Source organism: Chaetodon auriga, chromosome 24 (genome assembly GCF_051107435.1).
Source record: "Chaetodon auriga isolate fChaAug3 chromosome 24, fChaAug3.hap1, whole genome shotgun sequence".
NCBI lineage: Eukaryota > Metazoa > Chordata > Actinopteri > Chaetodontiformes > Chaetodontidae > Chaetodon > Chaetodon auriga.
In genome coordinates this window covers 16,358,067-16,385,921 of record NC_135097.1, presented here as the reverse complement: position 1 = coordinate 16,385,921, position 27,855 = coordinate 16,358,067, and the positions used below count along the sequence as shown (strand labels likewise).

General features: G+C 44.5%; 2 protein-coding genes across 2 annotated transcripts in view; one reads left to right on the top strand and one right to left on the bottom strand.

Moving 5' to 3' along the window:
• Window positions 1-22,480, top strand: part of focad (focadhesin) — a 30,053-nt gene extending 7,573 nt beyond the window's left edge. The window contains exons 6-43 of the mRNA XM_076725401.1: window positions 100-325; window positions 635-844; window positions 931-1,018; window positions 2,035-2,228; window positions 2,533-2,793; window positions 6,840-6,944; window positions 7,165-7,266; window positions 7,382-7,509; window positions 7,907-8,033; window positions 8,124-8,258; window positions 8,666-8,716; window positions 9,155-9,238; window positions 10,307-10,448; window positions 10,640-10,828; window positions 10,934-11,055; window positions 11,141-11,233; window positions 12,294-12,382; window positions 12,751-12,792; window positions 12,874-12,982; window positions 13,123-13,239; window positions 14,478-14,716; window positions 14,825-14,914; window positions 15,173-15,320; window positions 15,458-15,577; window positions 15,756-15,878; window positions 15,968-16,045; window positions 16,346-16,417; window positions 16,872-16,974; window positions 17,120-17,200; window positions 17,338-17,466; window positions 17,548-17,663; window positions 18,479-18,739; window positions 19,031-19,120; window positions 19,664-19,841; window positions 19,958-20,055; window positions 20,343-20,594; window positions 20,687-20,762; window positions 22,342-22,480. Of these exons, the coding sequence (XP_076581516.1) occupies window positions 100-325; window positions 635-844; window positions 931-1,018; window positions 2,035-2,228; window positions 2,533-2,793; window positions 6,840-6,944; window positions 7,165-7,266; window positions 7,382-7,509; window positions 7,907-8,033; window positions 8,124-8,258; window positions 8,666-8,716; window positions 9,155-9,238; window positions 10,307-10,448; window positions 10,640-10,828; window positions 10,934-11,055; window positions 11,141-11,233; window positions 12,294-12,382; window positions 12,751-12,792; window positions 12,874-12,982; window positions 13,123-13,239; window positions 14,478-14,716; window positions 14,825-14,914; window positions 15,173-15,320; window positions 15,458-15,577; window positions 15,756-15,878; window positions 15,968-16,045; window positions 16,346-16,417; window positions 16,872-16,974; window positions 17,120-17,200; window positions 17,338-17,466; window positions 17,548-17,663; window positions 18,479-18,739; window positions 19,031-19,120; window positions 19,664-19,841; window positions 19,958-20,055; window positions 20,343-20,594; window positions 20,687-20,762; window positions 22,342-22,415 (4,942 nt within the window). The 3' untranslated portion in view covers window positions 22,416-22,480. The remainder of the gene's footprint in view (window positions 1-99; window positions 326-634; window positions 845-930; window positions 1,019-2,034; window positions 2,229-2,532; window positions 2,794-6,839; window positions 6,945-7,164; window positions 7,267-7,381; window positions 7,510-7,906; window positions 8,034-8,123; window positions 8,259-8,665; window positions 8,717-9,154; window positions 9,239-10,306; window positions 10,449-10,639; window positions 10,829-10,933; window positions 11,056-11,140; window positions 11,234-12,293; window positions 12,383-12,750; window positions 12,793-12,873; window positions 12,983-13,122; window positions 13,240-14,477; window positions 14,717-14,824; window positions 14,915-15,172; window positions 15,321-15,457; window positions 15,578-15,755; window positions 15,879-15,967; window positions 16,046-16,345; window positions 16,418-16,871; window positions 16,975-17,119; window positions 17,201-17,337; window positions 17,467-17,547; window positions 17,664-18,478; window positions 18,740-19,030; window positions 19,121-19,663; window positions 19,842-19,957; window positions 20,056-20,342; window positions 20,595-20,686; window positions 20,763-22,341) is intronic.
• Window positions 22,481-22,716: 236 nt separating this feature from the next.
• hacd4 (3-hydroxyacyl-CoA dehydratase 4) lies at window positions 22,717-27,291 on the bottom strand. Its single transcript, XM_076725402.1, has 7 exons — window positions 27,038-27,291; window positions 25,657-25,763; window positions 25,353-25,480; window positions 25,113-25,222; window positions 23,675-23,781; window positions 22,980-23,111; window positions 22,717-22,834 (listed from the first exon to the last, which is right to left on the bottom strand). Coding segments are annotated over exons 1-7 (669 nt in total). The 5' UTR covers window positions 27,040-27,291; the 3' UTR covers window positions 22,717-22,751.
• Window positions 27,292-27,855: the final 564 nt, after the last annotated feature.

Below are 27,855 nucleotides of genomic sequence, written 5' to 3'. Positions count from 1 at the left end.
CCTGTTTGAGTGGTATCGACCTTTGATATTAGCCAACATTATGTGGCGGAGTTGGAGCTGCTCATCAGCACGCTGTGTGTGTGTGTGTATGTGCTGCAGAAATGAACCAGCCTACGTCACCATGCTGGTCCCCTTCCTGCGGTACCTGTACTGTGAACCTCAGAGGCAACCCCAGCACGCCCTCCTGCGACACGGTCTCCTCAGGGTGCTGCTGCCCATGCACCCAGGAGCTGGATCGGTCCTCCAGAAGAAGGACCAGACACAGACGTCCCCAGTGTCTGACAGCCTGCTGCGGTGCCTCTGTCAGCTGGTGCCACACATGCAGGTGACGCCCTGATTTAGGAGTGCGATTAGGGAACAATCAGTGTAGTTTTCAACCTTTAGGTTAATCAGGTATGCTTTAGGTAGTATCAAATTAAAGACCCTGGTGTACAGTAGTTACATTTTTATATGAACAAACCTCATCCCCCATTATCAAAATGTCTTGAAAGATGCCATAATCACGCAAAAAACAAAGAAATAAAAAGTTTTCCCCCAAATCTGAGTGGCTTTGTTGAATTTGTCTTCCAACGATGTGTTGTCATGGACAGTACTTCTTGGAAGCATGTCAAAGTGTTGGTGTCTGTGGTGCCAGGTGGACAGTGTGGAGGCGGTGCTGGAGCTCTGTGGATTCGTAGATGCTCTGCTTCAGGGTCTCATCCCGGCCTCGGGGGACCGCTGGAGGACCGAGAGAGTCGGGCTGCTTCTTCAGCTCCTCTGTGCCTGCCAGCGCTGCCTCACATTAAACGGAGACTGTCGGCCTCTTCTCAACTTATTGCAGCAGCTCCTGCCGGCCTGCCAACAGGTGAGACGGCAAAGCTCATCATCCCGTAACATTCAGATTCATTCAGAGGTTCAGGGTCGGTGTCTAACCTTTGTTGTTATTTGTAGGAGCTCCCATTAGACGAGCTGGTGATGGGCGTGGCCCTGCTGATGCTCGAGGCCCCTGCAGCTCAGCAGACCGGCCTGCTCACTCTGGGTAATTACCTTCTTAAATACATGTCTACTGGGCAGCTAAGGCTGAGACATCCAGTCCTGGACACACAGTCATACCATGTATATGTCATATATCTGCCCTGTAACAGTTCATGGCAGTGTCATATGGATGCTTTGTGAAACTCCCTTCCAGCATCCAGTGCATCAGTTGTTAAAGCTCTCCTGCTGGCAAATCCTGAGCTCCAAATGAAATGTTTCAAGGAAACAAAGCCAAGGCCAAAGACTCTCATCTTTTCAAAGTATCATCTTTGAAAAAAATCCACGCGTGTCTCTCCAACACCTACAAATGGTTTCATTTACAGCGTTTCATCTCTAATTGCTTTTGTAATGACTATCATACCCATGTGCATGATATGAAACTCATTATAGGTTATTATACTGTATCACTGTTATTATGGCCGCACCACATGCTTGTTTTAATACAGCAGATCTACATGAAAAATTAAATTTCACACACCATTAGCAAGCCGTCAGAGCCCAGAGGAAGAAGATACATTTTTTATTTGTTTTGGGTTTTTTTTTTTTTTTTAATTCCAAAAAGTGAACAAGAGAACAAGCAGTTTTTACTGATGTGGTTGTCATTTCTTTTTTCTGAACAGGAAGATCCATTTAATAAAGTAAATAGTCTGACAAACCCTCTGTACACTACCTGCACAGCACCAAGCAGCAGACAGACATGGGTAGAAACTAGCTGGTGAAGACAGGGGAACACATCTTATATTGATCTAATGCATTTTTTGGGTTCCCTAGTTTCCTAGAGAGGAGCTGATATGTACTGTGACTAGAAATTCCTGTAGTCTGTGCACAACGTGTTATCTGAATGTGTAAGAATGTAAACTGTGTTGACAGACAAGCATGCAAGTCCACAAGTCTGAAGAATAAATCATGTTTTTTTAGGTTTAAATGGATTTTCGACAATGTGATTACAAACATTTTCCTGGATCCTTCTTAAAAGTTTTTTTTTTTTTTTTTTTGTCCCGTCTTGTTTACCTCTCACAGCGCTGACTTTAGTCCCTGAGCAGGCCGAGCTGGCGCCCTGGGTGAGTCCAGTGCTGGTTCTTCCCGTGCTGCAGCTGCTGTCCTGCTCGGCCCTCATCGAGCCGCTGGCCGACCGGCGGACTCACAGCCTCAACCAGGACTTGGCCCACAGCCTGCTCCGCAGCATCAGCAGAGAGGCAGACAAACGGCGACAGGTAACGCTGAGGCTGCTGCTCAGACCTTTCCCCGTCAAAACAAACATGTCGTCATGGATATGTTCAAATGAAAAGCTTTTGGCAGTATCAGTGTCGGCCTTCGCCGGCCAAAGCACTTTTAGCCACATTCACAGTTTTTTCAAAGCTGGAGCTGTTCTCAACTTTAGAGCTCATGCAAATAAAGAATTCCTGTGTGAACAGTTTCTCTCTCACTTGTTGATTTGTTTATATTTATCATTGATTTTAGCATTGAACACATCCACGTTTGCTGATTTCATTTCTTGATCTCTCTCCTTCTCATCAGTCTGGTCCACCATTGGCACTTGCTCTCAGTTCCTGGTACAACGAGCTCAGCGTGGCTCTATCCATACTGCGCAAACTGGCAGATGATCCAGCAGCGGCAGCTGATTGGCTGCTGTCTGTCAGCTCGGCCCTGTCGTCGAGCCAGCAGCAGCTCCGCTCCCTCACCCTCATTGTGACCCATCTCATCATCGCGGGTCAGGAGGACGTCTGCCAGCTGGCTCTGGATGCGAGCCAGGCCATCGCTGCAGCCGACCCCTGCCAGGTAGATAATCCACAAGGCTTAGCAACACAGAGACCCTCAGTTAAAGCATGTTCTCTGGAGCTTTTTAATAAGTGACTTGAATATTTGACTAAGGCGCTTAGTTAAAACTACAATATGCACATTTCACCTTAAGGCAAAATAAGTGATGCTAGTCCTGCAAAACAGCAGTTTACACACAAAAGTGTGCTGGGGATCCGCATTAGAATTTTCACACAATAGTAAGTTACAGCACTCCAGCACGTGGATGCAAATATACCAAAAAGTGTACAGTACCAAAAAATGAATGGTCTACCGACAAATCACCGATTAATCGCGATCATATCTGCCATTTTGAGCTGATGCCTTCGCTGACAAGGCCGATTCATCAAAAAATGTCTGCATGTGATGGAGATAATGAAATCCATCTGGAAAGATTAAGATAGGAAGTTATCCAATTTAACACCCAGTAATTTGGTTTTAGTGACCTGCTGAAGAGATATTCCATCTATAGATAAGCTGAGCACAGTTTGGTTACTGAAAACATTCCACCTACCAAATACATTTATTTGTCTCATTGTTTTCGCCCATTCAGTAATGATACACAGCTCGACATGCAGATTCTCTGTCAGCTTTATTAAAATTGGGGATTCACAAAACAAAGTTGAGTCATCAACATAAAGATAACTATGTCGGCTTTTTTAACAACATATGTTTAATAATTCAGAAAAACTGAAAATAAAAGTGGCCCCAAGCAACTCCCCTGAGGAACGCCAAAAGATATTTTCTTACTGTCAGAAAAGCTGCCATTGAAAAACACTCGCTGTGTGCTGTTGGAGAGATAACTCTTCATCCAGACAAGAGCTAAAGGTGAAATACCACAAGGTTTGAGCTTGTCAATTACAATACTGTGGTCAATGATATTAAAAGCTGCAGTAAAATCCGAGACTAACTAGTTTCCCGTCATCCATATATGTTAACCATTGATCAGTCATGTGTACTGTGTGTACTACAGTGCAAGTGGAGTGTGTCTATGAGCATGCTGTGATGATGTAAGAGGTCCATTTTTACTAAAATGATTTAGTATTTGGAGATTATTTCTCAAATGTCTTACTTAGCACAGGGAGTTTATTCATCCATCTACAGTTCTCCAGAGTAGTCTCCAGTAGAGATTCTACTGAGAAAACATCTATTAAAGATATGACATATTGGTTTGGAAAGCTACCTAGCCACAAATAAATAAAATACATACACACACACACACACACACACACACACACACACATATATATATATATATATATATATATATATATATATATTTTTTTTCATCTAAAAGTCAAACTTTGCCCACAGCCATGTTTTATCACTCATAAATTTAACAGTTTAACATCATCCAATTGCATACACAGACTCAAATTGTCGACCTTGTTGATAAAAAGAGCTGTTAAAAGTAATTAACGGTATCACATAGCCTGAGGACGAACTGACCTGCGTCTACATACTTTTGGGAATTAGCTGACTTATACATTATGTCATCCAAGGTGTTCTCCACTGCATCTGCATTGTGTCCCAATCTTTAATTGTATATCAGCTCTTATATTTCAGCAGACACTTCAACCCCTTTCAGGGCTTCAGCTCCCATTCCAGCCCCTTTAAGTGCAGCTCCCATGCAGTTATTTGCGATAAATGCACATTTTAAGGCAATTTTTATTCCTGTCTGCCAAAGTGCCTTTTTTAAACCTAGCAGAGGGCACGAATGAGAGTATTTCATTTCCAACATATGGATATTTTTGGTTTTTGGCATAATGTGTCAGAAGCTTTGATAGTGATTCTTAGAAATGCAGCCTTAAGAACCCCGCGTCACCTCAGCTTTTCTGCAGTTGTATAGAGAGGTTTAATCTGACAGCCTTACCTCTGACCCTCTGGGACTGTAAATGGAGTCACTAGCTCCAGACGATGATGTGAAATATCACATGGTGCTATAGGCCCCTCATTATTCGGGCTCGTTAGATGCCTCAGAGTATTCTGCTGCTGGTTTAATTGCTCCCAGAGTGCCACTTGTGCCGGTCGTTTGATGCGTTAGTAGAAGGTTATTGGCATATTTGAATCCATTGGATTCCTCTCCTCATGGTATCATATCACCTCACATCTGCCTGTTTAGTCTGACAAACACTCAAAGCACCTTGTAGGTTTGCAGTTTCTCTTTGTTACAACAGATGAGAGAAATAACAAAACTAACCTTTGCGTGTAGATGCAGGAGGAAAGATGGTTTTAGATTTGTCTATTTATTAATGCTGATTTATTGAAATGATGATTTATTGATTTGAAGTTTGTGGATTAGGGTCAGCGGCAGACTTTTCAGGGATTCGACTTGAAGGAAAACCTCAATATTCTTCTTCTCTGCCCCTTCACTTAATCTCAAGCAGGTGAAGTGGTTGCTATGCAACGGCCAAGGTGCAGGGCAGCAGTAAGAGCTTTATGTTAATTAAAGGCTGCTACACTGCAGAGCTGTTGACTACATGCATCCAAGGACCCTGACATGTTCCTATTTTTTGACTTGAGCATTGAAGGGAATGATGGACTGTTAACCCTGCATTGTCTGTCATTCGGCTCTCTAACTTGTACCATGAAGCTTTATTTGATCAGTGTGGAAATGAGCTGGGACGTCCATGACCGTGGCTCAGACCAGGACGAGATGGGGAGGTGGGACAGCCTATAACCTTAATGACAATGCGTGCGACTTGACTGTGACACCACAGCTCTCCCTGCTGGGGTTTGTGGTGTCACCTTTTAAAGATATGCTTGCAGTGTTTTACATCCCAGAGAGACATTGTCATTAATTAGAAGACATGCTTGTGTCCACCTGATGAATGTCTCCTTTTAGCTCTGTTTTGGTCCCCACCAACTCCTGGGAAAAATATCTGGCTCTTTAGCTGCTAAATACTCCACTAGCCTCACCAGCTGCCCGCTGTTTGGTGCTGAGCAGTTCGGGTACAGTAGGTTTTTAAAGCTTTTTCACTGAAAACAGCTGCTGGTGCTGGAAAGGACTCTGGTGAGAGCTGTGAGGATGAACCCAAACCGGCGGTAAACCCCAAAACAATGAGCTAAAAGAGGCTAAAGAGCTCTACTGGGATGAGTGATATTGCAGAGTTGAAGAACATCTTTCACGTTATACACAATGCACATATTCGTTTGATCCATTCTTAATGTAAAAATATCAATTAGTGCCAAAGACCCTGTGCCGAAAGAAAGGAAAATTAAGGAACTGAAAAACGAAATAAGCTAGAAAAGATAAACAAAAGAGTAAAATATATTTATTTTAACAAGTAAATGTAATTGATTAATAATATTTTGTTTCTTTTTACACTCCATTTTAACGGTTAAACCACAGTATTGTTTGTTGATATTATATTTTACTGCCTTTGCTCCAATGATATGCAGCAGTGTCTATTTGCTAATTGGCCAGTCTCCTGACAGAAATTATCCTGGACAGAAGACAAAGAACGTTTTAATAATTAGGCACCAGGAGGGACCAGACCTCAGACTGCTGCACGAGGGGAAAATGAACATTACCAGAGGTCGAGCTTATCTCGCAGCTCTTATCAGAGAAGCTCAACAGCTGTTGACTGAACTTATTTTTAAGTGTTTGTCTTTGGTTCAGCTGACTCGGCATGTTTAACATTATAATGAACACTCTTTACAAACTCTTCTGCACCAGTTCAGTTAACTTAAAGTTTTATGGCATTGGTCACTCAGCTCTTTATGTGAAGACATTTTTTACAGTGTATGAAAGTTTTTACAGTGTAATGTGGAGTGCTTTGTGTGATGACAGCAGTGCTGAGTGTCCACAGCTGAACCGTTAGAGCCCCAAACACAAAACTTTAATGTTCAATGTCAGACAATTCACATGCATAGAAGGACAGAAAAGATCACATCAAAACTATCTTTTAATAAGCTTATTGTCATCAACCCTTCCCAAAACTCTCTCCCTCTGACATGTTGGGTAAATACTGGCTCTTTTATGACATGGCTGTTTCCTTCATCCAAGCTCACATGTGTGTCTGCAGGTCCCCTCCCTGATTCCCGTTCTGTTGTTCAAACTGGGGAAGGAGAAGAATCCAGGCCAGGCTCACGCTATGCTGAACTGCCTGCCAAACCTCGGGACTCACAAGGTACTGAGCACAGCTGGCCTCCGCTGTCCGCCTTTACAATGAAGGTGTTGTGACAGAAAATACAAACCTCCACTGATCGCTCTTCTTCATGCAGAATTCATACTCTGAATATGAAAACCTCATATGCAGAGGACTCATTGTCAGACCGGTGAGAATAAGCAGGAAGCTCATTTCAGATGATCTTAGCCATTAACAAACACCATGTGCTGTAATGTTCCAGCTCTGCGTCCCCATGGTGCTGCAGACGCTCCACATGCTGGCCAGCGCCCCTAAGCTCAGAGCAGTGGCAATGCGCCTCATGACTGTTCTCTGGAAGAAACAGGTCTGTATTAGTAACTTCTGATCATCATGTTAATATGCGTAGGTCTTCTTTATTCTTTCATTTTTCCTGTGTCGTCTCTTGTTCGCTCATAACTGACTTCATTCCTTCCTGTAAGGATCGAGTCTACCCGGAGCTGCAGCGTCTGCTGGGCCAGCAGGACAGTAGGGTGGTGGTGGGAAAGGACACCCAGTGGGAGCAGATCTTGGCCAGGGCTGCCTGCCTTAGGGACATCTGTAGAGAGAGGTCAGACCACCACACACGTAGCGTCTCACACAAGGGTCTGACTGATTGAACACAATGTGAACGGACAAAGACTTGACAGCAGGAGCTCCGGTCTTTAAGATAGGGCAGTGGCTCTGTGTAGACGTGGAATGATCTGGGCATAATCTGTGGAAAAAAATCATCGATAACGAAACATAATGTAATATTATTTTACAATACTTTGGTATCAGTGTGTTTCTTTGCACCGTTCTTTCACTGCCACCTTCAGTCAGTCGGGTCAGCTCTAATTTAAGAACCCGCACATGAACATGTTGTGTTTGGTCCTGCACGTTTGATTTAAAATGTCTCTAAAATACAGCGTAATTGCAAGCACCTCGTTGTGTAGTGAATGAAACAGAAATCTGCCTGTGTGTGTCAGGCCTTACCAGCATGGAGGGGACATGTTAGCTGCCATTAAACTCACTTTGAACCAGTGCACCAGACCAGACCTGGCAACCCCTGCTGCTCTCGCCCTGCAAGGACTACAGGAGCTGTGCCGGGCAGAGGTCTCACACACACACACACACACACCTGAGGCCAGTGTACTGCATGCACAGCAAATGTAGCCACAGAGGTTTATGAGGCCTGTTTTGCAGGTAGTGGACATCGTCTCAACGTGGAGAAGTCTTGGGCCCGAGCTGAGCGGCGACTCCCGTCCACTGATGGTCAAAGCCATAGCTGGACTTCTGGCTCTGGTTCCGCAGCTCACGGTCAAGTCAGAGGAGTATGAGGTATCTGACCTCCTTCAGGGAAGCGTCTCTTTGATGCTGGAGCTTTGTTTTTGGGGTTTTTGTGTCTTCCTGTCTGTTTTTAACTTTGGCTCCCCCCAGTGGTAGCATCAAAAATATCCACTGACTAATTCTTCAACAGTCAGAACAATTTAAGAGATACACATGCACACATTAAATACATAATTTATACTGATTTTTAAGCTTCCAAAGCTAAGGATTAAGTGGATAATCACCGTAAAAATAAGGGGCCTGAAGCTTTTTTTGTAAATTACAATTAACCCTGGCTAAATGGAATAACAGCTTATCTTTGGTGAGCCTTGAATCTCCTTTTTAAAAATACATGTTGTTACTTTTGGAGAATGAGATGCTTAAATCCTTTAAAATTCTTTTTACCTCTGTTTCTTCAGAAACTCAAAGAGGAGGTGGTCAGCTTTCTCTGGAACTACGCTTTGAGCAAGGTCTGTGCACTGGAGATATCTGCTGTGTGTGTGTGTGTGTGTGTGTGTGTGTGTGTGTGTGTGTGTGTGTGTGTGTGTGTGTGTGGTGCAAAATGTTTCTCACATATTACAAAATTAGACTGAAACCAAATGCTAGATGACTGACGGACATACAATTAACCGCACAGGTTTCTGAGGGCAGCTAGTGAACTGAACCCTCTTAAAGCTGCACTAATGGTTCATTTCATCTCAACAATGGATCAAATGACTGTGTGTTATGTGAAATTGGCCTCTTGTGGTCATGATCCCACAGAGAATCATCACCGACTCTGCAGCCCCATTCAGCTTTATGGAGCTTTTTTTAAGTCAGTGTTTTGCTTTGACGGCCCTAAAAGTAAATAGCTTCTCCATCTCTATGTACATACACAACACTGAAAAACTGTGTGTTTGCTGTAACAGGATCCAGAGGTGGCCAGCTGTGGCTACAGGGCTTTGGCAGATTTTCCTGAAGCGGCCCACACAATAAATTTCCTCCCTGAGGCGGTAAGTGTCCTTCTCCGTTCTCTTAACAGTCTCAAATGTATAACTTTACATTATATATATTTTTTTTTTTCACAGTTTATTTTAGCTGATTTTCCCTCCAAGAAGTGGAAATTATATACGATACAGGAAAGTTAGCATTTGAATTAACTAATATACTGTATCTTCAGCATTACTTTAGAGTATCTGCGGTAAAAGACGTTTTACAACAAATTATTCAAATGTCAGATGTTGAAAAGTTTTAAAATATGTGGGAAAAATGGAGTTAGATATCTCTATTTTTATCCTTTTCTACCACTGCCATGTCAGTCTTAACGTGTACAGCTTGTATGTCCATAGAACACCGCTAGCTGGGGTTAGCAATTAGCCATGCCACCAACAAACCATGGGGGCAGCGTAACCAACACCTCTACTTTTGCCTCTTTCTCTAAAGTTACATAATTACAACCTCCTTCACTGTTGCCTTGTTTGTAGTTGTTAGAAACTCTTGACTCTGTGCTGCCCTCTAGTGGATGAATTGCTTAACCTCCACACACAGGACGCAGGAAGTATGTGTGGACAGTGACTATTTTTTCATATATAAAGTGGGCATAAAGTAACCATAAGCTGTGCTTTGTGTTTATTGCTAATTTCTAACATGCTAACATGCTAATATTAGATGGTGAACATAATATAAACATTATACCTGTTTAACATTGGAATGTTAGCATGGTCATTGTGAACATATTAGCATGCTAATGTTGACAATTGGCTCATCGACTGCTGTTGCTAACTACAGCATTGCAGAGCTGCTAGCATGGCTGCAGTCTTGTTCAGTCCAAATTAGGAAAAAAAATGAAGATAACATTACTCTCTTCAACAGCTTGTGCCGCCCACTGTAATTCATTTTTAACTCCATCGAAAGGCTTAATATTTATCCTCTCATTTCCTAGAAGTTCCACAACACAGCACACACAGCAGCGAGCAGGTCCTGAGGTTAAATGTTGGATATAATCTATTGCCGCGATATGACTTTATCATTGTTTAACGCCTAAATAAATATCTGCTGTGTCTGTTGCTGCTACTCTGTAGGCCAGACCAGCGACAAAGTTCCCTGAAAATGAGGACGATGAAGAGGGGAAGGAGAAAGAAGAGGAAGAAGAGAAGGATCTCTCCATTCCAGGTTTATCGTATGTGAAGCTGATGGCTCTCACCCCTGCGTCTGTTCTACCAGGTAAATTGCTCTCATGTTGTGGTTTACGGTCGTGCTTCACGATGGTGCGATAGTGGCTCCAGTTGGGCCACACACTAAGGCAATGGCAGGAGGCTCTGTTACTGTTTATCATTATCATTCTGTAGTTACAGCTCTGGAAAGTTGAATCGCAGCTCCTTCTTACACACACTCATCTTTTTTTCTCTTCTCAGCATTCGAGCTCTTCCTCACCTCACTGGTGAAGCAGGAGATGAGCCAGATGCCTCGGGGGGTCTACTTCTCTGCCCTGAGGGGGGGGAACCTGCGTTCAGACCAGGGCAAAACAGTGGCAGGAATTCCAGCATTCATGCTGAAAACCTACGAGAAAAACAAGCAGCCTGGGCTGAAGCCTGGACTAGCAGGTGACCCAATCCACCCTGTACCTGTGTAAAGCTGAAGATTGATTACTGGACAGGTGTTTCAGGATGATGTGATAGGATGCTGACGGCTGGTTGTGTGTGTTGTAGCTGGACTGCTGCTCTGTTACGGCCTGCCTGTGCAGACGGACCGTGACGGCAGGCCGATCGATCGTTTCCTCATCAGCCGCAGCCGCAGCTACCAGCAGACCTTGGCAGCCCTCATTCACGAAGTACGTCCAAACCTGCTCCTCCTCTGCCTCGCACGCTCCTATTTGGCTTTAACAAAACTCCCGCTTGTTGCTTTTTGATGTGCAGGTGAACATTCAGCCGTCTGAGTGGCACCAAGCTCTCCTCCTGCCGCAGGCCTGGCGAGGGTTCATGAGCCGAGCTTTCCAGGCCGTCCTACAGGTTTGTGCCATTTTTTGGAATTCATGTGTGCGTGATGTGTGACAAACTCAAGACTACATCAGCTGATGCTTTGCTCAGTTGCTTTCTAGATCGAGGATTCTCAACCTTTGATTCTGTGACACTCACAATGGAAGACCCTGGCTCACATGAGCAGGTGGTGTTGAAAGGCAGCATAGGTTTGGTTGCCTGTTTTGATACAGAGGGATATTGAGTGGCAGTCAGTATCCTGAATGAAGCAAGGTCAGCTTGTGTGAGCTCCAGGCTGCTGTCTTCTGAGAGTTTCATCAGCTGCAGCCGAGGCAGTATCACTAGATAGAGCTCTGAGTGATTGAGAATGGCTCTCGGTGACTCATTGTTCATGTGATAACAAGCCGTATTTTGTAGAGCAGAGAGATCGTAGCGCTGGAAGAAGCCAGTGAGTGAGTGTGCCAGATCACTTTGTCAGAAGTCCACTTTTCTTTTAATAAGCAGACATTAGAACCATGTGCAGAAACCAGGACTGGACTCTGCCTCTGATTGGTGGGTTTTATTGTTATACTGAAATGTCCAGTTTGCTGGTTCATTTTTAGGTTTTAGGTTTAGGTTACACGTTTTCTGTTGAATTGAAGTTAAAAAAAAAAAAAAAAACATTTCACATTAGATTTACATGGAAAATTATTTATCAGTCGAGTTTTAATTTTCATTTTGGCGTTACACATTTTCAAAAAAAAAAAGGTATTTTTGTCCTTCATCTTGCACACAGAAATTGCAAATTAAATTTCGGTTCTAACTGAATGAATGATTTGGAATGATGAACCAAAAATGCTGTTAGCATGTCAACATACAGCGTCCTGTCCAACCTCATAACAATTGGTCATTACATTACAGTTACTGCTGAAAATAACGGTATGTAAATGACACAGTCACTACTAATAATTACACAATTATTTAGTTCCATTCTTCAGTTCGTCTTCAAAAACCCCTTCCTGTCACAGTCTGCGTTTGAGTACCACACAATGAACTGGATGTCCTCCATGATAAAGTTGCCTCTGCTTTTCTGTTGTTTCATGTGTGGCTTCAGGGTCGACGTGCCGATTTGGAGATGCAGCAGAAACAAGGCAAAGAGGACCCACAGGAGCTACAGTACAAACAGCACTGTGCCTGGCTGTGGTGAGAATCACTTAAACTAATATACTGCACCTGTATGTTTACACACAGCCACAGTGTACTACATATATAGTGTACTCTATGTATTCATCACTCTGATGGAAGTATCAGCAGTCAACAGAAGGCATGAATAACACAGGTACTGCCCTTAACCATCAAATACAGACACACACACACGCACATCCTGCCGGAGCAAACATCTGCTGTTGCAGCCAGGTCACTGATGCACCAGTCAGAGATGAAAGGAGAGAGCGTGCGGTCGTGTGTTTGAGTGCATGCTGTCGTTCATCCGTCATTGCATTAGCAGAGGAAAGATCTTGCTTTCATACAAGATTGAAATCACTCTTTCTCTGTTCTTTCATCTCCCTCAGGGCCAGAGATCAGCTGGCAGACGTCATTAAAGCTGCTACAAAGTGAGTTTTCGATTCACAGGAAACAAATAGTTGGTTCCAACCTGCTAATGCTAACACTGGGACGGTCTCTGTGTTGCTCAGGGACAGTCCTGTTGTTCAGGGGAACTCCATCCTGGCTCTGAGCGGCCTGGCTGCCGTCCTCGCTAAATATGAGAGCAACCTGCCTGCTGATAGCGACGGCAGTCTTGGGGTAACATACTCAATATTTGAAGCCCTCACTTTCAAGGGTTTGCATTGTCAACCTTTACATGACCTTGTTGTGTCCTCCTTGGAAGTCGGGGGACGGTCTAGCTAATGTAGAAAGCTCTGAATATTCTGTACTCACTGTAGGCTGGACCAGAGTTCGTGCCCACGTCCAGCTGGTTGGCCATGGTTCTCAACACGCTGCTCAGCATCAGCAGCAGCAGCTACAAGGCCAGAGGACAGGTTTTCCCATGGTTCCTCCACGTAAGTTACATCAGAGATCTGATGTTTTGTATCCAGATTTCAGTCTTCATATCCCAGTCTCACTCATGCTGTTACATTGAGGCTTGATATAAAAAGCCATTAAATGTGTTGGATTTAGTGGCATCTAGTAGTGAATACCCCTCGTCTCACCCTCCCGTACAGCGGCCTCTTGTATCCCGGTCATTAGTGCTCCTGGTTGTAGTAATGGCTGTGGGTGGAGTCACCTGAGGCCAGATGTGAATGACTTTCAGGTGGAGGTAAACTGCTGAGTCTTGAGCTGAGGAGTTGGCGTCTCTTGTGATGACTTTTTTTTTTCATAGTTGCTGTGCCTAATTGTTAGCTGAAACCCTACAAGCACACTGTTTTCACTGGTTTGATAGTGGATGTGAAACCTGGTTTTCCACCTCTTTGATGGCGGTGTGGGTGGGCATTTGGAAGCCAGAGGAAACTGAAGTTGTGTCTCTCTTGTTGAGGTGAGGAGTGCTTTGTGACGAGATAACATCATTACACCACCGTCAGCCTTTGACACAAGCTACCTTCCACAGTTACAGTCTTATTTTCTACAGTTTCCCTCTTTGTGTTCCCGTGGACACTGAGGCTGTGGATAATATTCACAATTTCTTCCACTGGAATCACATTAAAAGTAGTCCACCAATTTAGCGTTTCACTGCTATAACATTATCGACAAATAATGGACAGTTAAAGAAAAGATTCAATCAGAAGTTATGCAGCAGGACCAAACATGTCATCTTTTTTACTCCCACTCATTGTGCTTTCTTGCCCAAACCCGTTGTCTTCATCACCGACAATGGAACTCCACTGTTAACAGTTCAGTCTGAGATTAGTTATGCTAGCGGTGGCTAACTTAGCCTTGAGCCTGCAGCGGAGATGAAGAGCGGGCGACAGAGGTTTGGTAAGATCACTTCTTTCTAACGCCGACAGTAACTCAGGTGACTTGACTCTGCAATACCTGGAAATACACTTTGATGTGTGAAATCAGTGGAGTTCCCCTTTAAAGAGTGAACATGTGTGCGTAGGAGTGTTGATTTAGAGCATCATTTAAGATGCATCTACATAATTCGCCCGTCTGAGGGACTGGCTGACAGCACGAATGGGCTGTTTGACATGTAACGAGCCTTAAACCCCTGCAGGTGTCCTTGTTTCTGCTGTTTTCTGACTGTGCTGCACTGAGAATGTCAGTAGAGCCTGCTGCTCACGCCCTCCTCCTTCGCTCTCAGCGCTCCTACTCAGGTGAGAACACAGCGAGTGCCATCGCTCGCTCCTGTGCCAGCCTGGCGTTGTCACTGCTGGTCCCGGTGCTGGTGGTGTGGCAGAGGGATGGCCTGGTCCAGGTCCTGTCGGTGCTGCAGGCCGGCCTGCCGGACTCTCCCACCGCTGACGACTCCAAGGCTGTCCAGTTCCACTCCGGCCTGGCGCTTGGCATGGTGCTGTCCAGTCTGCACCACCAACGCCTCAGGTAGGGCGTGCACGTCTGTCGCAGTGACTCAAACTCATGCTGTAAGCCATGATTTATGGATTGGCTGGCAGTCTGTGGTTTCCACCTGTCCTCCTCTCTGTTTTCCAGTGATGTCTCTGCTCAGGAGGACAATGATCTCCTCCTCAGCTCTCTGGACGCTCTGGAAAGCTGCTCCTTCAACCCCAACCTGGAATACAAGTCAGTGCCGAGTCATTAGACATGATGTGAACTACTAACTAGAAGGAGTGTAACAATTTGAGCATTTAAGTCAACTTTGTCATGAAAAATTATGCTGAAGTGGTTGCACATTTCTGGTGTTGAGCTTTTCTTAAATATTTCCACCTGCAGAATGAGTGACAAGTTAGCCTATTGTAGCCAGCTCCACTGGTCACGTGATCTTCTCCCATCTTTGACAGTGCATACTCTCCTTTTTTCCTCCTCTGTCCTCCCCCTCAGAACCGGCTGTGTGTTGGGTCTGGCTCTAGTGCTCGCAGCTCTTTGCAGTAGTGGACAGACGGACCAACATGTCCGCGTCACCCAAATGTTGGACAAACTACTGTCCAACCTGCAGGACAGCAGCGAGCAGGGACGCATGCTGCAGGAGGTACAAACCACCGTACACTATGATCCAGGTTTTTGTAATGCCGTATGTGATGCTGGTTCACATGCTGACAGGACAGGAAATGATTTGGAATAGTGGAATAGTATTTAAAGGAGGATTGCTTTTGCTCACGTGTGCAGGTCTTAGCGTACTCTGTGGCGTGCGTGGGCGTCTCAGCCTTCAGTGGAGGTATTATAGATGCTGCCAAGGCTGAGGAGGTCATGAACAGTCTGCGCACCCTGACCGAGGAGAGCCAGCAGGTCAGTAGGAAAGAGGTTTTTGTCAGCGAGAGTGTTTTGGGGAGGGTAGCGGCAGCTGCGTGCACAGAAATTCAGACGTTAGCACGCACTTACTGTACTGTGCTAAGTACAATTTTGAGGCATTATCAATTGTCTCACCCCTGTTTTCTTTTCATGCTTTTGTATTGTTTATGTTCAGACTCCAGGCTTCTCCCTGGCTCTAGGGTTGGTGGTCCACGGCCTGTCGACGTCTGGTCATGGTAAAGCAGAGGATATCCATCCTCGACTGCTGGCTGCTTGGATCAAGATCTTACTGGCCGAGGTACTACATTTTCTTTCCTACTTAAGAATGAAGTACTGTATTTATATGAAGTGAGTGTGTTCAGTAGAGGAGTGCTCTTTGTGTTTCAGGGCTGTCCCACTATGCAGCGACTGGCTGCCGTCAACGGCCTGGTGGCTTTAGTCGGGTCTGAGAGTTACCTCATTCAGGTGAGAAATCCACTCATCAGCTGGGATCAGTTTGGAAAATTTATCATAAAACCATAATAGCACGTTTATCATCGCATGCCGTCTTGGTTTTGTCACTGATCTGCTGTTGATGAAAAGTGTCGTTTAGTCAGAAGTGGCTGCCTTTTCCAAATCTGTACTTTTGTCATGCAGTCAGGGCTGTGCTGGCAATAAATTGGTCTTGAATCAAAGTATTTCTTCAAGTGTCCCTTTTTGCTGGAACGAGGTCATGAATGTGTCCCGCGCTGAAAGCCTCATGCAGCTCATTGTCCTGTGTTACAGCTAACGAGCGAGCTGGAGCTCTCCTCCCAGCAGCAGAGCAGGCTGAATGAGGTTATTCGCACCGTCACACAGGTATGCAGACACATTTTATTCTTAATGCTGCTTCTTCATTCGTGAAAATGTGACCTCCTCTCACACTGAACACCACCATAATGGCAGGTTTCCATCAAGTATTCCTGAACCCCGGAGGATTAACTTTTCCTTCTTGGAGACTATGAGCTGTCCTCTGGCGCCACTCTCAGGACAACGTTGTTTAACTTTTGATTTGAGATATTTAATGCTCAGCTTGGCATGAAATCTTCCCCAGACAGTAAACCTCCAGTGATTCAGATGATTCTGCCTTTCTTCTTGTGCCACCCTCGCAGCAAATGTTCCGCTCGCACTGAAGATAGGGCATAATGTAATGGACCAGTTGCCATGACATTTGTGAAGCACATTTAAGACTACTTTGTCTTGTAAGTTCTAATTACACTGAGCCGTCCTTTGTTCTTTATGTGCATCGGGTCGTTTTGGCTGTCCTCTGCAGGTCATAACGTTCTCAGGAGCCATTGGTTTGCAGTCCAACAGCGCTTGTTTGGTGGGTCATTTGCATTTGGCCCATATGTCCACCAGTCACAGTCACACAGCAGGTAGGTACTGTAGCTGAGAGTAGATGAAACAGTCAAACCCGGTGTGAACCTCTGTGTTACTGCGATTGACTGGACTGGAGCCTTCTCTAGATATTGCCTGTCTATGGATGTGATTTGTCGTTCTCTTCTCCTGTCATCCTCTCAGTTCCTCTGGATTTCAGTTACCTCTCAGAGAAAAGCGTCATCAGATCCATCGTTGACTTCCTCACAGAGGCAGGAAAAAAAGGTTTGTTTTCTTTTAATTCACCTCCTCTTTTAATTTCAAACCCCTCAGGAGAATCTAGAAATCAACGTCTAGACATTGTCTGCATACAATAGAATTTCACTTAATTTTGGGAGTGTTTCCTCTTCCTGTGGACGCAGGTCCAGAGTTTGCCTGTCCAGCTCTGGTTAGGACTGCTCTGACCCCCCTGGCCTCAGTTGGAGCCAGTTTCCAGTACCCACCCATCAACTGGAGTGCTGTCCTGTCTCCTCTGATGCGACTCAGCTTCGGTAAGAGTTACATTTGTCTCTTTGTACCTGAGGCCTGGCAGAGTGAAAGCGCCGAGCTCAGCGTCTTTTTTCCTCTGACAGGAGAGGACGTGCAGCATCAGTGTGTGGTGCTGGCGGCGTGTCAAGCTCAGTCTTCTCAGAGTGCGTCTCTCTTTCTGGGCTCCTGGCTGTCACCACCCCTTGTGCACAGCCTCAGTGTAAGTTCCTCTTAAGTATTTGTGCTTCAGTTCCCCAGTAAGCACTTTTATTACCCAGCTGAATCCTGCAGAGTAGAGCCTGACTGATCCTCCTGCATGGTTGCTATGATTGGCTGATACAAGCTTATCTCTGTATTGGTTTCTGCATATATGTCAGAACATTTTAGTACAGAAAGATAGAAGATGTGCAAAAGATCCAGTAAGTCTGAGGTCTTTTACCGTTATCTCCATTTCATAGTTTGTCCACCAGAGAGCAGTCAGGATTATGTCTCAGCTGTAAAAGTTCTTTTATCATAATTGTAGACTTTTTGTGACACAATTTTCAATTAGAAATATTTCACCACTGGTGTTCGTTTAGATCCAGAGAGTTTTTATTTCGAGGGAGGAACACACTTGATGCAGTACAGTGCTTGACCACATGTTTGGAATGAAAACTGTGTTCAGCTGCTGACATTGGAAATCCCTCCGTTTAACTGAGCTACAGTGATGCCATTGTGCCAAAGTGAGCTCGCTCCATGGAGAGAAACAGAGAATAGTCTCAATGGTGGTTACAAATTTGGATGACAATTATGAGTAATGAATGGTGTTCACAAGTGCATCATCCAGTTTGCCAAGAAACACCAACCAATTCAAACAAATGTTAAACTATTTACCACATTAATGCATCTCAACTTGAATAAAGATCAGATATATTTTCAGCTTCAGATTCATAGGTCCAATAACTTTTCCTTTTGAAAAAAGCTTCCTGCACATAAAACTGTCTGGAAGTATTTTTTAATGTTCACTACCTAGCCCCGCCTGTGTTTCTCCTCCAGTACCAGACCCGGGCTCACCTGTATGAGAACCTGGGTTTGTGGATGAAGCATGTAGCCGAAGACAAGCTCCAGGTCTACGTGGAGAGTCTGGGCCTGCAGCAGTTCCAGGAGGACTTCCGACGCCAGCGTTTGTTCATGTGCCGCTCCGTGCTGCAGGGCCTCGCTCAGGCCATGGCCCTCCCAAACCCCCCCAACAACTGCTGGACCATCCTCCGAGCCACCACCGAGAAAATCTTCACCCTCCTGCCCAACCAAATCCAGGTCCAAAGCTGAAGAAACGAGTGTTTACGCATTCAGAAATGAGTTTTTACATACTCTTCAGCTGACATTTCAGCTGGTGTCACAGTTTTCACATACCAACTGACACTTCAACTGCTTGAAATTAAGCTGCAGTTCCCATCCAGCATCTCCCATGCAAACACTTCAAGACATTTCATGATTTGTTTTGAAGTTAGTGCTGTATAAGTTGTTATTGGACCACGTCATTCACCTAAGAATATCTTCCTGTTTCCACTAAAAGTTTTCTGCTGACCATAAGTTCTTTTGTTTTAGGATGATGAGGTGGATTTGTATGTGGGAATCACCAAATGTCTGTCTGAGATGTCAGACACAGAGATTGACCGAATCGCTCGAGTCACAGAGGTACAGTATTATCTGACTAAGGGCCAATAAGCACAAAATCACAGAAAGCTAAAATCACTGCCTCTCGGTCGTCTGCCTCCACCTTCTGGTCAAGTTGCAGTTTACATCCATGACTGTCCAGACTCGTATAATGTCTATAGTGAAGACTTTGAAGGAATTTAATAAAAGGTATTAAGTGTATTTTTTGGTGAAATGGAAGTTCTCACTTTAGTGCAACAATCACCTGAAGCTAGAAATCAGCTGAACCAGCGGGCTTGTGGTGACTACAGTGCTTCAAATATGGATGTTGCTACACTGTGAAACTCAGATGTAAAATATGCTCACAGTCTTCCCTTCTGTTCCTGAGATATGGTGTTGAATAATGACTGATGTAAACTGCAACTTGACCGGCTGCCTCATGGGTAGCAGCATTTTTGATGTATCACTGGGGAGCGACGGCACTGAAGGTTATCAAATGATACACATGGTGGTTTTTAAAAGCTAGAGATGGGAAAAAAAAAAAGCTGCTGGACAATCTGTAAGTCTGGACTCTGCACTGCTCAGGCTCAGATGGAAAAGACCTGCTTCATCCTGGCTTACCTGACCTCACAAGGCAGAGTTCCTCTCCTCGGTCTCAACGACGTCATTGCTGGTGTGCTTCGTGGCTGGCCAAGCCGCAGGGTTGGCTGGCTCCTCCTGCAGACCTTTTACCAGTGTCGTCTGGCCAAAAGCCCCCACACAGGTCAGGCAAGAGACGGGTCAAGCTCCTCTCGCTGCATTCATATCGTGTAGGACGATGATGACAGAGATGAAAATCTCGTGCGAGACAATAAAGCCCATTTGGTGTTTTTGTTCCAGGTGTTTCGAAACGAATGGAGTGGCTCCTGGAGCTGATGGGACACGTGCGAAATGTTGCCTATGGTGCAACCTCCATCCCATGCAGGGACGCCAAACTGGTATGTTTCTGAGCCGTGCTGGGAAACTGCTGTGTGGTATTTCTAGAGCTGTCAGTGACTGGTTGACACATGGCACAACACATATGTTTAAAGCTCTGTGGCTCAGCCTGTAGGTGAGAGTTAAGGGCTCCTCAGGAATGACTGGCATTCCTGAGACAGTTTGGAATGCAGCTCCAGTCTAGTTGGGTGTGTCCACTACTATAAGTTACATGCGCAGACAGGCTTAACACTTAAGTTTGTCGTATTTAAAAGTGGACTGAACATAGATTTCCTTTATTTTTCTGCAGGCTACAGACTTCCTGTTTGAGGTTTTTGCTGCTGCTGTAGTTTCCTGGGGCGACCACCTCATGCCCCTCCGCCTTGGCATTAGGGCCCAGTGGTTCCCATGGCAACCGGGCTCCAAGCCCCAAGCTCTACAACACAGTCTGTACGGTGAGGAGTCCCTCACCGACCGTGCCCTGCCCCAGTGCCTGCTGGGAATGCCCCACAGTCTGACTCTGCTTCTGGACAAAGAGCCCTGGAGCAGCCAGACGCACAAGGTTAGCGTGTCAGATATACTGGGGTTTAATCTGAAAAAGAGTGACGAAGTTATGGTTCAGTTTGCCTGAATGTCCATGTGTGTGTTTCTCAGTTCATAGACTGGCTCTTCAGCATCACAGAAGGCCCTGAACAGTGTCTGTCGACCTCGACCGTCAACACGGCCAAAGGTAAAACACGCAGCGCTGCATTTTAAAATGTGAAGCTCTGCTGAAATGTTCAAAGTCACCTCTCAGACGAAATCGAGACAACTGTGCCTCCTTACCGCCCCCTCCTTGTCAACCCCACCCCTGCCCGTCATGTTGATGGGACATTCTGAGCCTCAGCAAAGTCAAAGTCTATTTATATGTTACATAAAAAAAATCAGATTTATGGATTTCATGCTGATTTTCAGAACTATAGCTGCCATAATGCGTGTCATGTTGTCAGCCTATAAATGTTTCCATTTTGGCTAATTGGCACAATTAAAGGAATGCTAAATTAGCGCTTAGCAATTCGTGCAGTGTACAGGATGTACAGACAACTTACAGTAGATTTCTAATTGGATTTCTGGATTATTTCCAATGGACATCAGAGATAATGATATCCTTGAGAAGGTGTGGGTCATGTCCGTGCATTCAGATTTGACTGTTATGACGCAGAAGAAGAAAGGTTTTTGGTGTAAATTGCATCAACCTTGCACTGATGGCGTTCAAGTACTTTAATCACGTCCATGAGCTGTGTCTCACCAGCACTGCTGCTGTCCTGCTGACCATGTTGCTGAGCAGCCAAATCAGCAGCTAAACTACAATAATGAATATCCTGCTGTTTTTAGACCAGCGCGCACCTGAAATTACACGGCGTATTAAATTTCGGCCTCACCATTAACTCTCCGGAGAAATGTCCATCCAGGTAATGCTATTTCATTAAGTGCAGTCCCAACAGTCTTCACACCCTCCTGCACTCAGGCACGAACAGTGATGTCACGAGTGATGTTAATTAAAGTCTGTGAGGCTTGGAACTGGGCCATGCGTTTAGACAGTGGCTGTACAAAGATAGTTGGATACAGTGCTGCCCATCAGCCCCATCGCCAGTTTGTCCCAGTGGCTGACTGTGGTACTACAGCTAAAACAATCCCCCTGTGGCCCAAAAAGCTTTGCCCCCAGACCACCATTATAAAAGACGCATGTGTAAAACTGTTCACAGGACACCTCCAACTGCAAACAAGGTTTGTTATTACTGTGTATTATGATTTCTAAACCAGTTTAAATGTGTGTGACATCATCTCAGTGTGTAGTCAGCTACATAACGCAGAAGCAGTGTGAAGAGAGCAAACCTTTTTGCTGCACATGCTGGGTGAACGGCTGCCACTGGAATGAATAGACGTCCTCTTGGAAACTGGCATCCAGTTCTCATAATACATCCATTTTGCAGACCATGCAGGTTCAAAATATACAAGAAGTGCACTTTGTAAACGTTTTCTAAAGAGGATGGAGATGCATTCAGCGTGTTTGTAAGGCATTATATTGCAATTGGTTTTCACGAGAAACTGAATGTGAACACATCTGTTTAAAAAAAAAAACTCCACATGGGAGGAAACACTGATGTTGGTATTGTTATGGCAACATAATAAGATATCCATACAGGTGCAACCTGAAACACACAGTCTGTCTTCGCTATTGCACTGACATCGTACATTCACAACAGCAAGCAACATTCCTGGCTGATGTAAAAACTTCATCTGATCATCCTCATGTGTCGTCATTCCAGCTGCCCTGCTGGCCCTGAAGTCCTCTGCTGAGTTCAAGAAGAAAGCTGTGTGGACCAGAGCGTATGGCTGGTAGCCCAGAGGGAGCGCATCACGCTGATCATGGCAGGTGTGGAGACAACTGAGGCTCGCTGCGGCGCCGTGGACTGAAAGGGAAGCACTGCCTTTGTACCGCTGCTTCAGTCACATATGAGCATGACAACATCAAGAGGAATGCGCTCATCAAATATAGGAAATATTAAATGGTATTACATTCGATTTTGTGGCTGTTGAGTCAAGATCTTCGCTTAAATGTTGGTTTTATGGACACGTATGTCAGTGACATCAAACTCCCTGGATTAGTAAGTAACAGACTTTGATTGTGAAAGTTGCCGTTGTGCCTGAAGGACTTGAACCATCCGAACATTCAGCATCATTTCCTTTTCATCTTCTTGTTCCGTTTCTCCAGGTGGCGCTGTCTTTCCTTCAGCAGTTGCCAAACTGTTACAGAGGCCCCTGAGAAGAACACAGTAGTCAGGGCTGTGCTATCATAAACCTCTGTACAGTGTGAAAAGCCTTAAAGTCTCTGGTCTGTCACTGGTCTGTCCTCACAAGTGCAGTCCCTGCCATAGTTGTAACACAGCATCTCATATCATCTTACCGAGAGCAAGAACAGGCAGGTAGAGCATCAGGAGGAGGGGGAGGTGAATGTGTGCTGACACCGTTGAATTCAACGCGCATGAGACTGGCGGTGTGGGCTCAATGTAAGGCAGGGCCTGGTATATAGTAACACCTGGGGAGGACATAAAAACACAGAATTGGACACATACACACAACTTTTCCTTTACAGTTTTCATGCTGAGCATAGTATGTTGTTTACAGCCCCGTTGAGAAGCTGTAAAGGAGTCCAATAAAGAGCATTTCTTAATAAAGAAACACTGGATCTGGTGTGCTGAAAGGACACGCACTCTGCCAGAGGATGAGACCTTCACTGACCCTGCCTGTGTGTTACTGATAGTGTCGAGCTTCACGGCCGTCTGTAGTGTGTGGGTTTGCTTTCCGTGTGTTCTGTCACGCACACTCTGCAGAGGCTGGACTGCACTTTCCTCACGCTTCCTGACATTTTATCATCGCCTCCGCTTTGCCAACTCGTTTCCTGTATGCAGACACTACTTCTCCTCTGCCTTTAAAGAGCTCATGTTGCTCAGCGTGTGTCAGGTCAGATACAGTATAACTGACTGTTTGTGACTGTAAGTGTAAAGAGGAAGCATGCTCAGCAACTCGGTCTGTTTTTGTATATCTGCCGCTTTTGCAGTAAGTGAAATGTTAATAAAGTTAATAAAATGATTTGGTCACCTTCAGTGGCCACTGACAGGATGTATAAGGGGATCCAGAGTGTGTAGCGAATCCACAGCATGGCGATGGAGGGTGTGTCTATAACACACAGCAGTTCATGTGGGTATCTGTCATCAAACAGTACACATCAGAATGTTTACTAGAGGGCATAATATCACACCATTACACAATAACTGACAGTTGATTGAATCATGACCTTTATCATTCAAAGACACGCCTCTGTTTACCATTACACTTTGCAGCTCTCTATGTTGTAGAAAGACCATTCTTCAGTACTCCACTATAATCAATGATACTGCTGCAACTCTACGTATACCTGCAAATATATGTAAAGTATATTCAACTTGACCTCTGCAGCCAGACTCTACGAACTCGAACAGGAGAGTGCTTGAACCCCAATTTTAGCCTCTAGGCTGCCTGTGCGTTTTTCAGCTAATTGGACAGCTGCTCTAATCTTCATCCATTGAGGGTTGACTCAGGAGCAACCGGTAGTAGAGACTTGACATTTTGCCTCTCATCTGAGGGGAGTCCCATTGTTGTCCCAGCATTGTTAGCGGTGGTGGGATAAGTGGTGTCGTAGACCTCCTCCTCTGTTGAGGGATAGTTTCGCTATTTTAATGAACAGCCTCCTTCACTCCTCTTTCAAACCATTTGGTCCAAACAATGTGCATTTTTGTCACAGAAAGAGCGTCCCTTATGTTTCAGGTGAAGGTGAGCTGCTGAGTCTTGATGTGAGGAGTCATGTGTTTCTTTAATGTTGTTTAGTTTCCTCGATATAGAAGTCTGTGCCTTCCTCGCTGTATCAGACTGCATGCACTTGATTGCTGTTGTGTTCAGGTGGAACAGTTTCTGTCTTAGTGTGTTGCTGGTTTGCTCTCTTCTTCACCCCTCGGTGTTGGTGTTTTCTCAAAGGTCCAGTTGGGGTATCCACAAGTTTCAAGTGTATCCCTCAGATATTTGTGCTCCTTCTCTTGGACCTGTACAACTCAGTATTCTGGGTTCTGATAACTCCTAACTTGTGCTCCAGTGTGCTTTGAGAGTCAAAGAGTAAATATTGGTCTTTGTGTGGGTTTCTTGTATACTTCAATGTGGAGGCTCCTGTCCTCTTCAGTGAGTACAGCACCATCCAAAAAGACCGAGCTGCTGTCCCTGACCTCCTCTAATGTGAGCGTGATGATATTGTCCACTGAGTTGATGTGTTCTGTGAAGGCTTGCACTTCCTGGGTTTTGATTTTGACCAATATGTCGTCAACATATGTAAACCAACGGCTCAGTGCTGTTCCTCTGAAGGAGTTCAGGACTCTGCCTTTCACTTCTTGCATCAACATTTTAAAGATACTTTTAAGGCGACCTGAAATTTAAAGCGACCTAACCCTTGCAAAAAGCGGAAATGGGATGAATGAAATGAAATGTGACAAGCCATAAGTTATGTGCGTACCGTAGAAGGTCCAGAATGTTCCACAAGAAGAACAGTACACACACAACTGGTTTACTCTGGATCTCCTCCAGCATGATGACCATGATCAGCAAGATGTTCTTCTCCATAACCTGAAAAACGAAGAGCACGCACCGTCCACCAGTCACTTCAAATGGATAAAGAACTTGTTTTTGCTATGTTTTATAACATCCACGTGATAAATAATGCAGTTCCATGAAGAGGTTGAGCTGTAATACACACTTGGACGAAGCGAGGAAGGAGTCTGGCTTTCTCAATCCCATCTGCGATATGGAAGAGCTCCAGGATGGAGAGCAGCTGGCACAGACTCATCACAAAGCCAACCGAGTAAAATGTGTCTGCTAAGGCATCTGCAAAGTGAAAGATGGTATTTTATTAGACTAACATATGTTCCTGCCCTCCTGCGTTAAAACCAATCAAGATTTAGAGAGATGGTCTTTCATGTGGAGCTCCAAAAGCTTCAAATGCAGATTCATATGGCACAGGATCGCATCCTTTATGTGCCCACTAGACTGTTCAACCTTACCTCTGCCAAATGTGAGAAACCTGGCTATGCTGTTAGCCAGTATCCATGTGTGCCCACAGAACTGGAACAGGTTATACGAGAAAATGTAGGCAAGCCTAAAGCTGAGCCTGCAAGAGAAAAAAAATGCACTTATCATGTTACCAAAATTGGCATTTGATTTTTGTTGATTCATTATGGGCTGGCTTGCTGGCACAGCCAATAGAACAGAGCTATTGTTAGTGTAATTAGTTACAGTCTGTGCTTTTCCTGTTTGACAAGTCATAATGTCAGGATCTGTTTTTTGATTGTGATAATCCTCATACATCAAATTTAGCATTTAGGTGGAGAGTACATTGTACTGTAATGAAGCAGAACTTGAAGATACGTTCATCAAACATTTCTGATTTGTGTGTCATTTTTACTTGTCTATTACGGATTCAACAAACACACAGTGTACCTATTAGCTTTACCTTTGGACAGAGCAAGGCTAGCTGTTTCCTCCTGCCCCCGGTCTTTATGCTAAGCTAGGCTAACAGCACAGGCATGAAACTGATGTCAGTCTTCACATCTCACTCAATACAAGAAAATCAAAAACATTTATTTGCTCTCTTTTAACAGCATTTTGTTGCGAATGCTTAAGCAATTCGACCGACAGTTTTGTATGCAGGACTTTCACTTGTGGGGTTTTACATCATTGCACTGGTACTTATATTACTTAAAGAGGATGTGGCTACCTCTTCTATCACTGGAAGAATATTCAATGACTCATTTGAGGATAACTGGTAGTCGCCCATAAAACCTCCTCAGAGAACCCATACCCTCTGTAGCACCCATGAAATGTTCATTAGAACTACAAAACCCACAGAACCAACCTTTTACTTCCATTGGGTGTGAATACATAAAACAAAGAAATCCCTTGAAATAACTTGGCTTAAGGTAAATAACTGCTGAGGAATAGTCTTAAATTACAGATGACTACCATGTAACTAATAATATATTAATTACTCTGTTTCTCTGCAATTGCTAATAATAATAGAAATAATGTCAGTACTAATATATAATCTCTATAACAGTGGAAAATAATATGCCTTTATTGCACATGACATGAGAAGACAGATTATTTTTCATCTGCAGTTAGTCATGAAAAATAATCTGTCATCTTGGGCAGTTTTATAACTCAGTGTTTATGTTTTCTGAGCTCCTCTTGGACATAAAACCTGCAAAAGAAGTACTAATCCTGAACTCTAATCCTTCTTTGCACTACTTCAGCTGTTCTTGCTTGGAAATGTGACAGTAAATGCAGCTCTGTGGAAAATTAGCCTGACATTCCTCACTACGCCCTGTAGATACAGGACATTCCTCCCACAGCGAGAGCACCGCTGTGAAACACAAACTCACTCACATTCTCCTTCTGAAGTCTTCTGTAGCTCCGTCGTTGAAGGTGAGAGGATCTGCTCATAATCCCTGTCTGACTTTGAGGAGAATCCTTCTTCAGGTACAGTTTGTGGCTCTTTGCAGCGGTTTTCTCCATGTAAACAGATTCCCGCCTCTTACATCATCCTCCTTCACAACTGGAAGCAAAAAAATGCTGCAGTATCTGTTCTTTGTGCCGCTACCTCAGGCTGATTGTTCAAGTTCTGACTTAACAGTGAGTAGGAAGTGGACATTCCATGTGTGACTGTGACGTCAGATAGTCCCAGCCCACTCAAAGAAGACTCTGAGCTGTCGGCCAAAAACGCAGGCTCAGGAGAGAGAGGAGGCAAGGAACGAAAACATGGGAGAACAATGAGCCATAACCATGCAACATGTCAAGAATGTGAGGATTAGCAGCAGGACTGAGTCAAACACCACCACCGCGGTTTACTGAGCCTTAACACACCAGCACACATTACATGTTGGGGCACTCTGCTTCAGACCCACTGGCTCCTAAAAAAGATGCAAATCTTTAAAAATACCTCAGAAAAATATAGTTTGATTTTTAAGAAACACTTAATAATTTCTGAGAACAGCTGGTCACTGCAGTTTTTATCAAACATTACCTAAAAAAGCGCATTTGTTGGGGATTAATTTGAGGGGTGGATTAACCCACATTCGGTTCTATAGTGAATATTTGGGAATTGAGGAGTAACTACTGGAATGCAACAGTGATGTGCTTTAAATAGTGTTTGGACAACATGGCACAATGGAAAAGGAATGGCAGTACATCAGATTTTGATACAC

Excerpts from the sequence above, each read along its gene's own strand:
- hacd4 (XM_076725402.1), bottom strand. Across the intron at positions 23,112-23,674 it reads CCTGTCAGTGGCCACTGAAG|GTGTTACTATATACCAGGCC; the intron begins GTGACCAAATCA and ends TGTCCTCCCCAG. Across the intron at positions 22,835-22,979 it reads CCTGCCTGTTCTTGCTCTCG|GGGCCTCTGTAACAGTTTGG; the intron begins GTAAGATGATAT and ends TGTTCTTCTCAG.